At 36.4% G+C, this 13,756-nt stretch overlaps 1 protein-coding gene across 1 annotated transcript; it reads right to left on the bottom strand.

Moving 5' to 3' along the window:
• Positions 1–8,271: 8,271 nt before the first annotated feature.
• LOC119256880 (40S ribosomal protein S29-like) lies at positions 8,272–8,543 on the bottom strand. The gene has a single exon (XM_037524625.2). The coding sequence runs from the start codon at positions 8,526–8,528 to the stop codon at positions 8,358–8,360; it is 171 nt and encodes a 56-aa protein (XP_037380522.1). The 5' UTR covers positions 8,529–8,543; the 3' UTR covers positions 8,272–8,357.
• Between the last annotated feature and the right edge of the window lie 5,213 nt (positions 8,544–13,756).

Consider the following 13,756-nt stretch of genomic DNA (forward strand, 5'->3'; position numbering starts at 1 on the left):
AAGAATATTTTTAGTTATTGAAGGGGATCCTTGAAGCCAATACATGATTTCATTTTTATAGGATGTATTGGCTGAGAGTGCAACCCTGATGCTTCTATCTGGGACTTAATCCCAGTACTAATCACCTCAATTCTGTAATAGGGGTAAATAATGGCACTGATCTCATTGTTTGAAGGGTTAAATCATTCATTGGAATAAGATTCGCTATTTATGAAAAACTGACAATAGCGGAACCATTTTTTTAAATGCAGTCTGTGGGCTATTACAGAGAAACTGTATCTGTATCATTTGAACTAGATCAAGGACTTTTGAACTGGACAAAAGAAAGAGCTTTCTTTGCATTGAGCCAAAATTAATGTTTTTAAAAAGCTATCAAGCAAACAATTGAGAATCACAAAAACTGATGATTATGAACTTTGTCCTCAGAGAAAAAAATCTGTAACCATTTACCAAGATTAGTTTAAGCTATTTAATCCTAATTAACTCTTTTCCTCAACCACTTACCTCATCTTCCATCTCACCATGTTTTCTTGGCAAAGGTTTATTTCAAGGGAGGTGTTTGGAAGGTTGGGTGGAAGTTGCTTTTCATATTTATTTGTAAACTTCTCTCTGTCAGTTTCTCTCCCAGGAAAACCTAATCTTCTTATAACCTTTCAAGGGAGAAGGCAGAACTTGAATCTGCATACCTATTGTCTCATGTGGCTTTCCAGATAAATTCACTAACTGATTTTCCCCTTGCTCCCCCTAACCTCCCTTATCTTAGCTAAGCTACTCTAAATGGCATTTAAGATCATTTGGGTGAGTATCTCAGTCCTGATGGGTTTTTCCAATGTTTGTAGAGGGCATATGTGTTCTTACTAAATTTCTTTTTGGCTTTCCCTCTTATCAACCTGTCTGATCAAACTGCTTGAATGATTGTCAGCCTAGAAGATCTCAGAGATGTTAGGAGATGATTTTCTTTGTGCCCTGACAAATACTTTTTAATTAACTGACATTAAGTGTAGTTTTGTCATTTCTTTAACTTGGTTTTCATTTCTCTAAAATGGGCTTAACATTAGACATGCTATGTTGTGGGGATTAAAGTATATTACAGTGCTAGATGACTGCCTGTGTATTCTGCAGTAGATTTCAAGTGTTACAGAATGCACCCACATGAAAGTGTAAGGATCATGACAATGCGCTGGCCCCAAGAATGGGAGTCATTTTCCTCCCCCACTTATATGCAGCTGCCTTGGATTACAACTTCCAGCATGCCATGAATCAGACTTCCTGGATGGGAGCAACTAGGAAGGGGGAAGGAACAAGTAAATATATATTGCAGGTGGGATGAAGGAGGAAAGAGAGACACTAGGAGAAGAGATGTGAGGGTATGAATTTTGTGGGGACTACTCCTAGTTCTCTGTCTTGGAGACTTTAGTATTTTGGCAGAGACAATGGCAGCCATTATCACGTTCCGTCATCATGGGAAAGGTATTTGCTTCTCTCCCAGCCCTTTGGGATCTGTCTAACTAACCACTTTCTTGTGGTTCTGTGGCAGAGGTAACTTAGAATTGTGGCAGTCTTTCTGGTCTCAGTTGCCATGCTTTGTGCCAAGTCATTTTGGCTGGGTGTTTGCCCATGAGAGAATAAGTAATCTTTAGAGTTTGATTGGTGTAAGGACAGGAATGGACACAGTGCAGGTTTTCTAGGATCCAGCAGATTGGATTAAGGAGGAGTCAGAGTTCTCAGTGGTTTTGCAGGTTTTTATTGGGACTACCAGGTACTCGGCAGGCAGGTACCAGCCCCCAGCAGGTCTTCACTCTATGGGCTCTCCGGCCTTCTCTTGGCTTCCCTTTTGGCTTCTTCTGCTGCTGTTGGTGTCCCCATGACACCACCCTTAAAAGCCCAGTCTTAACCCAGGTGAATCCCATCTACCTATGCCCACACCCTACTCCAGGTGCCCGCCATCAGGCATGCATTCAGGACCGCAAGGATCCATCATCTATCCTGATGGCGGGAGGGCAGAAAAGCCTGACATTTTCTTTACCCTACAATTGGGAATCTGTTATTTGAAATCCATCCTCATTTTCTCTCTCTCTCTCTCTCTCTCTCTCTCTCTCTCTCTCTCTCTTTCTCACTCTCATACACACACACACACATACCCCTTTGAGTTTTCACACTAATTAAAGTTATCTTTGAGTACCCTAAGAGTCTGCTTTCTTTGCCTTTGTGTGTATGGATGGACAAACCCTTAGGACAATGTGAAATGACCTTTCCCCCTTAACAATGGGGGTTCCTGGCTTCTCCTTGGTCACATGGTTCCAAATTGTAATTAACAATACACATGTGTATAAGGCATTAATAGCAAATGCATTAAATATATTCTATATTTTACCATAAAGATGCAGAAAGGCTAGTAAAAAGCAGTAAGAACATCTTATTTATTGTTTGTTTTTTACTGTGTTTAACCACTGTGTCTTTGTTCTAAAGTTTAATAATTCCATACATAAATGTTCTTTATCTGCATTCAATTAAAAATATCTCCTGGGCCTCACTGGTGGCACAAGGGATTGAGACACAGCCTATGAAGCTATTCATGCTACTGCAGCATTCAGGGAGGTGACCCACATGGTGCAGCAGACCTTTCCTGTCTCACCCGCTCCTCCCCTCAGCAGTGTATTTCAGTCAATCCGCCCATTCTGTTCCCCACTCTGTCTCTGATGAGTCCTCTCACCCCCCACACCTCTGGCCTGTACCCCAGTTCTTGTATGCAAAAATAAATCTTTTAAAAAATTTTTAAATAAAAATAGAAATATCACCTCTGATTTTGAACTTACTTCTATAAATTATAAGAAAAACAATGTCACAGTTATGTCTATATAAAGCATTATCAAATATAAAAGTACATAAAATGTATTACAGTTCATGTTTGTGGGAAAGGGATGTTAAAGTTCCATATAAATGTTTTGAGGAAAATATATACTACTTATAATTATATAGTTATATATGAAAAATCACTAAATATATTCATGAATTAAAAGCAAGATACATGTATGCTGAGTATTAATGATGGAATTTTCCCAGGACTAATTTACCCATTTTGTAATAAATGAGCTTAATAATCACTTAATTCATCTTTATTTATGGTATTAAAATTACTAATACTTAAAAAATTCATAGAGTATCATACAATCACAATATTTCCTCATTTGAACTGATAACATTCTCTTTTGATTTAGCCAGCTAGAACGATTATTACAGGTCTTAGATATTTATTGGCATGAATATTGATCTCATGTTGTGGTTGTTTGTAATTAAAAACAATCCGTGCAACACCTAAGTGCAGGATAGCAATACTAGACTAGGTGGGTATTTTAAGGTAATTCTGATAAAAATCTCTTCTAGACAGAATCTTCTTTTCATTTCTATAACATATGAGTTAGAATTTCCATTTATGCCTCTGGCAATTCTAGCAAATGTTCTAAGTACCTACATCCATTTCTTACTATTTTTGCTTCTCATTAGTGAACAGTTTTCAGTATATTACAGCAAACGGAATATTTCATACTCTGTGGCTCTTGTTACCAAGTACTCTGAGGATTTTTTGACATTCAAAATGATGTTCTACTACAGTACTGAATTTTTTTTCTTTATGGCGAAATCCCAATGTATAAATTTTACAGTTAAAAATGAGATCTCCAACAAGCTAGGACTACAATCTCTATAGACATTTGTAACATTAAAAAACAACTTTTAGGATACAATATACAATGTCTGATACATTGTATATTATGTTTCAGAAAATAAACTTAAGCTAAAATAATTTTATTCAATTCTGCTGTATTGTTTGATATTTTTAGAAGCCTTTACTATCATTAAACTCCCCATGCTAAATATAAACTTCAACCAGTTATTTATATAGCCATTCACTTGATTCAGTTGCCCCTATGTATGATAACTTAACCCCCCCTCAACTCTATACCACAACATTTTCTTTCTTATCTATGGAAACATCAACCATTTTCCTGACTCAACATAGCTCTTGAATTCTTTTTGCAAATGTTTCCTAATTTGAGCTTAATTAATGAAAAATTATGCTGAGATTCCTAGAAAAGTTCATCAGTTTCATTAGACCCCTGTTAAATAAATCCTTTCATATTTCTGCAACCTTTTTATTCAGTCCACTGAGGCCAGGATTCTCAGGTCAAAGGCATTTCTTCAAATTGAGCTGGAAATTAATAGAAATCCTGGCCCAAAATATAATCATAACCTGCCAGGAGCAAGCAAGTAAGAACTAAGTGAAATGTTCCTATGAATAAAGTCAGTAAAATTAGAATTAAAGTCAAAGACATGTATTCCTAAGTATCTTGTTGTTTATTTTGTTGCTATTGTTGTGTCCAATTTAAATTTGGGAAATTGATACAGTGGTTGAATTCCCAAGTAAAGCAATGGTTGATGGAAATTTTCAAAAGTACAGTTTATCTCTTTTGACTCAATTTGATTTTGCAGTATGCTGGGACTAGTCAAAGCGAGTTGGTTCTCTTCTTAAGTACTTTTGCTGTGTTTACTCTTTTGTCTAATGAACTATTTATCCAAGCTGTGTAGATGCTATGGGCATATCTGTTCTATTAGTAAGATATTTGGAGGCTACTTTAAAAAATGAAATATATAGAAAAGAGTAAACTGAAGTTTATCTGAATACCACAATAACAGTCTACAGAGCTCTGTGTGGATATTCTCAGCACTTTTAATTTAAAAAAATAACCTGTATTAAAGACATGTAAAGGATAAAATCTACTAGGAAGTTTATTGAAATGCAATGATCATTTGAAGTGTTTTTTTTTAAATGTATTAGCCATTAAACCTTTAATGCAACTTTTATCATGATGGATTATAGTTTAGTAATACTGAAGTTTTAGATTATCTGTGTCATTAGAGAATTCCTGTAATATTATAGCCAGAAAGAGTTTTTGTCTGTAGAATAAAGTTTAACTTATAGTCCAGAGAGAGACTGGGAATTTTGGTATTCCAAATTTATTATAACTCTTACGGAAAAGAAAGGGTTTAAATGATTAGTATCATCTTTTCTAAATATTTGGAAATTAAGACTCTGGTTCATTTTTTATGAGACTTTGATTATGTGTGTAGTGTTCTCAAGAAACATCAAATAATCATAGAATCATGAATTTAAGAAATATTTTTTTTTTAAATTTACTTATTTATACATACAAAAGCTGGGGTGTAGGCCTTATGTGTGGGGGGTGGGGTGGTATGTCAGAGGATGCACCAGAGACAGTGTGGGGAGCAGAACAGTCAGATAAACTGAAATGCATTGCAGAGGGGAGCAGTGGGCTAGACAGGAGAGGTCTACTGTGCCATATGGGTAGCTCCCTAGCCAGGGATTGAATTAGTGCTGCAGTGGTTGCCAATAGCTTCATAGTGCTGAGACTTTTCACTCCTTGCACCACCAGGGAGGCCCAAGAAATATAGTTTTATTTAGCTAAAAAACTCTCCCAATCCTTTGTACCTGAAGAATAACAAACCCCCAAGTTTTGTAGAACATGCCTCCCAAGATATATCACTTTGGCATGTGGATTATTTTGAACTGAGGTCAGGCATATCCCTGAAGATTCGTTATAAAATCTACCAGTCCCTTAACTATGTAGAAGAATGAAAATTGTGGGTAGTACTGAGAATTAGTGTTTTTACAAGAGGTGATCTTCTTATCGGTGACAGCTTTCTATGTAACAGAGCAAATGTCTACTCACAGAGCATCAGGTCTTTATCAATGAGTCAGTCATCTCCTCATCCTGTGAACCTTCCCCCTCACTCCTTCAAGTCCCAGACCCTACCTTATCTTAGTTCAGGATGTATACTCCCATTTTCCCTCAATAATCTTGGAACACTCATTTCTATTTAGATTCCTTGCACATATGTAATTTGAATTTTTTTTAATTTTTCCTTCTACTAATCTATCTGATGTTAATTTGATTATTTAAACACCCCAAGAAGAACACAAAATAAAAAGGTTTTTCAACTACTTTTATGTAAAAAACAAAATGCCCAATGTATTTATTTAGTGCAATTGCTTCACCATGTATATAATACATAAACTTATATAAAAAAAATTACATTCAAGACAATATCATCCACCAAGCAACTTGCAGTTGCTTCAACTCATCTTTTCCAGACATCGCTTCATTTTTCTCCTATTTTCTTCTGTGCATAATAGTTACACCAAAAATAATAATTTTAATTTCCTTATCCTTGAGAAGGGATCATCACATTTACAAAATAAATTTGCTCAGAGGATTAAATGAGATGACTCATATAAAATACTTAATTCAATGTCTGAGATATAGTAGAATACAATAAATAATGGAATTTATCCTCTGTTCTCTTATTTCATTTTAAGGTAAAATGCTACCATATTTTATTGAGAATATGTGAAAGAGATACATTATTTTTGCAATCTAAGAGTTGAATTATTTGCTTATAGGAATAAAAGCATTGCGTTATTCTAGAGATGTACAGTAGGTTTTAAATAGGAGTGAGTATTTCAATAGAGCTTGGGAAAAGGAGTTGGCTTCAGGGGAAATGATCAGTTATTTACATTAAAAAAGCAGAATCATAAATAGCAACTGCCAACTCAGAATTATACTAAAATTGTGCTTCTTGAATTATCAATACAGATGTGTGCAGTTTAGTAGCACAACGCGTGCTATTTTTGCATTTTCCAAAAAAAGGAATTTTTCAAGAGTTGCATTTCATTAATATTGAAAAACAAGATTGTTGTTTCTTATTAAACTGAATTTTGCATTCCTACAGAAATGATAATTTTGGGAAAACTGAAAATTGTATCTAAACTCTGAGAAATCTGATATATTAATACCTGTAATAAAATAGCTTCATTTAGCTTCTGATCAGATATTGTATAAGGCAAATCAGGAGTTATACTTTTATCTATAATGGTATCAAGGTGGCTAATCATCATTATTAAATTGAGGGCAGATGAGTCATGTGTGTGAAACGAACACGTGGACTCACTCCAATTTCCTCTGAGAAAGAACCTATAATTGGCATCAATTAGTTCTCTTGTTGGCAGTTTTAGTAAACCATCTGAAATTTAATAAACAGAGACTGAAATGCATTCTCAATGAAAGACAGTCATCTTGGACATTGAGAAGAGCTGATTAACAAATTGGCAGTTGGTATTCACCCTCTGTCTTCAAATATTGACATAGTTGACTTAATGCTCCCCCTCCCCATCAGCACAATACTTCATTGTGAACTACTTCAGAAATAAAGTTCTCAGAAATAAATATTTTGTAATAGTTTTATTTTGCCCCCTTTTTATTTATTCTGATTTACATAGAAAGGAGGAAATACAAGGACCCTCCGGTGCATTGAAATTATATATATTAAATTGAACTATTACCTTAAGGAGTTGATATATTATCTCAAATGCTTCACTTACTCATGGGGAATAGGGCTATCTGTTGAGAAATTCTGAGTGGCATGGCACTTGAAATTCACAAATTTGCAAAGTAGGCCACTATGATTGTTCCCAAATTCAACCATGAGGTATTATGAGGTGCCAATGTGAAGAAAAATTAGAGGAAGAGAACAGAGTTATTTATTTTGTTAAAATTATTTCTGTCTTCTAATCTCACAACCACTAAGTCTATGTTTTCAGACTTCAAAATGTTTCTTGAATTTTATACAAATATAAATATGTGCATTTTATCAATTTTAAAAGAATAATTATAATATGGGTTGAGTATGTAGCTAAAAATATGAAGGAATGGAGTAAGACAGCTCATCTGTCATCTTGTGTCATTTCATAATATTGATTAGAAAATTTAGAAATGTTTCTCTTTTGATCTTTAAAACCACTTTTAATAAATATATTTATGATATAACAGATACTTCATTTGAGTTACCTAAACACTTTATTCTCACTTCTCTAGGCCATACAAATGCCAACACTGAAACTATTGAAATTTATGTTTTATCTTCATTTCTAAAATATTTGCTGAACAATATAATGTATATTGAATATTTCAAAGAAGGCACCATGCTGTCCATTAGTGAATAGCATTTATCAAATGTCTATCTTAGACATGGTATTCAGATATTTTATTAATATTAGCCACATAGCAAAAAATACTTCTGTGTAAACTAGATGTGGAAATGAGATGTAGGATATGGCGTATATGAGTTAAAGTTGGGTGAGGAGCTACTGTCATTAAGTGGTAATGAGTCACATAAATACTCATGTATTTTTTTTTTCATAACTGAAGTATTTTATTTTATGTACAAAAAACTAGTTTCTGCTTTACGGTAGATTTCTCCACAGCCAATTCAAGGAAGATCATTTAGTCCAACTTAATGAAGCCTATGTCCTTGGCGTACTGACGGAAACACTGGCGGCACATGTTGAGCCCATATTTCCGGATCAGGCTGTGTCGGTTTGAGCAGACTCGGCAAGAGCGAGAACCCTGGCTGAATTTTCTCGGGTGACTCCAGTAGAGGTGCTGGTGACCCATCTTGCTTTCTCGGAGGCAACGAGGCAAAAAGGCAATACTCATGTATTTTTGACATGTAGTAAGTATAGTGACTTCAATTTTTTTTGAAGGATCACATATAAACCAGAAAGTGTCATAAAATTGTAAAATATAATGTCAATAAGGCACTGGTATACTACAAAGTTTAACTTTTCTAGAGAAATGTAAGTTATTGAGAAGCTTATAACTTAGATTGGTAACTTAGGTCTGTCACTTACAGTCATCTTGTCCTAGGTCACTTGAATAAAATGGATTATGCCCACACAGTACTGTGGGAAAGTGTTACACAATTAGGTGATTTCTAGAGATTTACAGTTGCATGCCCCTCTGACTCCATGTTTTTACTTCCAGTCCACTTCATATAATTTCCATTTCACCCTCCAGGCTGATTTCATTTTTTTACTTGGCATGAATGCCTATGTGATAAATTACTTTGTCCCATACTATTCAATAATGCTGTCATTGTTTCACTTTTCCTTTGCCACCTCTCTATGTAGCTTTTCTCAGCTATTATTCCCAATATTCTAACTTATTTTCCTGACTTCCACTTACTCCTTCACATGACCTTGCTTTCCAGTCCAGATTAAACTGAGGACATGTCCTCAGTTCACTTCATGGTTATCCTCACCCACATTTTTCACCAGTCTGCATATTAACTTTTTGTCATCCAAAGTCACAATGAACGCTTTTTCTTCCCATTCAAAGACAATCATTCTACCTATCTGCTCTCTTGATTCTATTTGTTCTCATTTTTTCTAGGAATTCCCTCTTGTATCTGTTGTATCTCTTGCTTCTCTTATAGCATCTTTCTGATATCTATCTACTTCCTTCTCTTCTCTTTCAAATTTTTCAAAGTAATAACCTGTCACAGTTCCCTTTACCATTCATTGACTCACTAACCAGTTTTTCTCCTATGTTTCTTCACTCATCTGAAACTTATTTTTGTGTAATATCATTGGTAAATCCTTACTGATTTGTTGTTGCTTACTATCAGGCAAATCTTATGAAAAGTTTGGATGTATTTGCTCATGATTGTAGCCTGGAGAGTACCTGGAACACAGTGACTCCAAGATTCCGTTGAATGGAGAACATATACCTCAGCCACATTACTGGAGATGTGCTGACCATTGATTTCTTAATGGTCCCTTTTTTTTTCTCAAAGATTTATGTATTTTTATGCACAGAAGAGCTGGGGTGTAGGCCAGAGTTGTGGGGTGGGTGTAGTAAGAGGATTCACCAGAGACAGAGTGGGGAGCAGAATAGGTGGATCTACTGAAATACACTCTGAGGGGAGCGGCAGGTAAGACAGAGAGGTCTGCTGTGCCATGTGGGTTAACTCCTTGGCTAGAAATGGAACTCAGGCTGATGGTCTTGAGACTTAACCCTTACACCACCAGGGAGGCCCCGAATGGTCCTATTTTTAACAGAGGTGGGCATGTGTCCAAATTGCCCATGAGTTTCATTGTTTACTACTTACTGCCTGTTGTACATCTCTGTCATGGATAAATATTTGGATAGTCAAAGTCAGTCAAAGTTTAGGGCCTCCCCTGGTGGCGCAGGCGGTTGTGCACTGCACTGTGAAGCTGTCCGCAGCTTCTGCAGCACTGGTTTGATCCTGGTTGGCCAGTGAGGGTCTCACATGGTGCGGCAGACCTCTGCTATCACATCCGCTGCTCCCCTCAGAAGTGTATTTCATCAGTCTGCCTATGCTGCTCCCCGCTCTGTCTCTGGTAAATCCTCTCACCCTCCCACGCATAGCCTGTACCCTGGTTCTTGCATAAAATAAATAAAAATCTTTAAAAAGTCAGTCAAAATTTATTGCTTAAATTTGTCATTTTTAAGTCAATCAAAATTTATTGCTTAAATTTGTCATTTGTCAATTTTTTAAATTGCATTTTTTAAATAGATAACATTGATTTACAGCAATATATATGATTTAAAGGATTAGGCTCACACCCTTCCAATGAAATATTGTATAATTTTAATTGAGATAATATTGGTTTGCAATACTGTGCATGATGGTTTAGGGGTAAAGGTTCTAAACTCTTCAGGTTTAGGCTAATAAACCACACCAACCACCACAGAACCATCTATTGACTCCTCTCCCCCGATTTGCACCCCTCCCCACCTTCCCTTATAGTAGCCTTAGTTCTACAGTCATGTTTCTGGGGTGTGTTTTGGTTTAGTTGTCTTTTTCTTTTTTTGTTCCTTTACATACTAAATATGAGTAAAAATCATCTGATATTTGTCTTTCTCCTTCTGACTTATTTCACGTAGCATAATTCCCTCTAGTTTCATCCATGTATTGTGGCAAATGGCAAGATTTCATTTTTTTTTAATAGCTGAGTATCATTCTACTGTATATATATATATATATATATATATATATCATGTCTTCTCTATCTACTCATTTATCATTGGACACTTAGGTTGTTTCCAAAATTTGCAATGAGCATAGGAGTTCTTATGCAGTGAGCATAGGAGTTCCTATGTCCCTTCAAATTAATCTTGTATTCTTCTGCTCAATACCTAGAAAAAGAATTGCTGGATTTTGATAGATCTATCTTTAATATTTTGAGAAATCTCCCCACTATTTTACATAAAGACTATGTACTATAACCCCAACTGAGAGTGTAGGAATATTCCTTTTTCTCCACACCCTTATGAGCACATTTTGTTTCTGGTCTTTATGATTTGGGCCATTCTCACAAGTATGAGGTGGTATCTCCTTGTGGTTTTGATTTGAATTCTCCTGATGATAGGTGATGAACATTTTTCATGGACTTGTTGGACATCCACATGTCTTCTTTGGAGCAATGTATATTAAGCTTTTTTGCCCATTTGTCAATTGGGTTATTTGTTTTCATGCTGAGTTTTGTGGGTTCTTTGTGGATATTGAATATTAGCCCCTTCTCAGATGTATGATGTATAAATATTTTCTCCCACTCAAGTAGGGTGTCTTTTTGTTTTAATGATAATTCATTTTGCTGTGCAGAAGTTTTTATTTGGATAAAAGTAAAATGGGTATTCACTAATTATATTTGCAATAGAAATATATAAACTATCAAGTCTTACACTTGCATTCCTTCAGTTTTTTCTTACTAACAACCACTAAATGTTACTGAATACAAAAAGTTAATGTGTATGCTGACATTGAAGAAAGAACTTAAAATATAACTCCATGTTGATAAATTTAGGAAAATTTAAAACCAACTTGAATACTAAAAATTCCATAACGAATATTTAAAAATGCAAAGGAATTTAATGGAGAGGAACTTGCTTACTTATTACTGAGAAGATTTAGGAATACTTATCAGAGAAGTAGAATCTGATATGGAACTTGTAGGGCAAAGAGAATTTAGAGAGGAAGAAATAGGTGAGGGGGTTGTGTAGGTTATTCTTGCCGGAGAAGAGAATAAGGAAGAAGAAGGGATTTGAAAACTAATAAAAAAGCAAAGATAGCAAATAAGCAAAGTCTCAAAAGAATAAAAACAAATGGCAAAAATAAGAAAAAATGATTAATTTTACTGCAATTAGGAAAACAAAAGCAACAATGAAAAATAACATTTCAAATGTTATATTGATTATAAAGAAAGCTATAGAGAAAATCATTATCTATGATTGTATATAAAATCATTCAAAATTTAGTGGCTTTAAACAATTTAGTACTCCCGCCTCTAGCACTAGGACCTTACTATTAGTGCTAATCTGAGTGGCTTTAAGTTAATGGGTAAATTTATAATTTCTTTACATTTTTCTTTTTTTTATAAGATTTATTTATTTATGCATTCAAGAACTAGGGTACAGGCTAGAGGTGTGGGGGGTGAGAGGATTCACCAGAGACAGAGTGGGGAACAGAACAGGCAGATCAACTGACATACACTGCTGAGGGGAGCAGAGGGCAAGTCAGGAGAGGTCTATTGCGCCATGTGGGCAGCTCCCTGACCGGGGATCGAACTTGTGCTGCAGTGGCTCCAGGTTGTGCCACCAAGGAGTCCCAATTTCTTTACATTTTTCAATCTGAGCAGACACTCAATTTTCACTTGGTTGTTTGCTGCATTTGTATGATCTCCATAGTCACTTTTGCCCGGTGTGAACTTACCGTATTCTGATTCTTCTCAAGTCATGTTGTCTCCATATGTTCCTGCTCTTTTCTCTAGAAATGCTTGTCTCACTCCTATGAAATCTTCTTTTCTTCAGGAATATTAGCTTTTCTTTCTCCTTCTGAATGCATCCCATTGCCTCCTGCTTCTTCTTTCCCTCACTTCTGCTTATCTTCACAGCTGTGCTTTGCTCTTTGCTTTCTCAGCTTTCAGTCTTCAGGATTCTTCCTCCCTGTGAGTCTTCAATTTTGAGTCACTTGCTGTGTCTATTGTCTTTTGGATTCTTTCCTCTTCCTCCTCTCCCTTTCCTCCTTATTGGCTGCTCCACTCTCATCCAGCAGCCTTGTGTCCTGTCTGCAGTCAGTAGTCTTTGCAGAGGACTTAGTGGAAGCAGGGGCAGCCACACTGGAAGACGTGGCTAAAGCCCAGGTTGGAGCTAGGGCTCGAGTTAGAGTGGCAGGTGTGGCTTTGGTTCCACAGGTGACCACTTCAATTCTGGCTTCTTCTGCCTTCTACGGCTGGTCTGCAATTTAGAGAGGTCTCCCTGGCAACTCTTCATTTCTTTTTTTCTCAGTTTTCTTTCTCAGGCATTGCTCTGACTTCTCTCTTGGTAAGCAGATGCCTGGGATGGGGCCAGACTAGAGTGAGGGAATCTTTGACTGAGCCCAGAGCCAGGAGAAACCAGGTGAAAGTGCCAGGCAGGTGAGGAAAGGATGAGGCTGGGAACTGAAGTCTGGAGCGAGCTGGTGATCTGGCTTTGGGGGTTAAGTGTGATTAGAGTGAGCCAGTTCGATGCTAAATGTTCTGTAAAGTGAAAGGGTACACCCTTTCCTTCCCAACCTTCTCTCTCTCTCTCTCTCTCTCTCTCTCTCTCTCTCTCTCTCACACCCTCCCTCTATCCTCTTCCCTCTTACTCTCTGCTGTGGACAGAGGCCCATGTTCTTTTCCAAAGTGTTTCATCACTTTGTAGGACATCATTTTAAGACTATTGTTGAATCGTGGTTTTGGGGATCAGGCCTGGGGTCCTCGGACCCCATAAGTCCCCATTTTTGGTCCTTGTCTTTAGCGAGGAAAGAATGCAGTGTCGTGACCAAAGATACAGAAAAG

This window comes from Talpa occidentalis, unplaced genomic scaffold, assembly GCF_014898055.3.
Source record: "Talpa occidentalis isolate TD23 unplaced genomic scaffold, MPIMG_talOcc4v2.1 talOcc4.4, whole genome shotgun sequence".
NCBI classification, from domain to species: domain Eukaryota; kingdom Metazoa; phylum Chordata; class Mammalia; order Eulipotyphla; family Talpidae; genus Talpa; species Talpa occidentalis.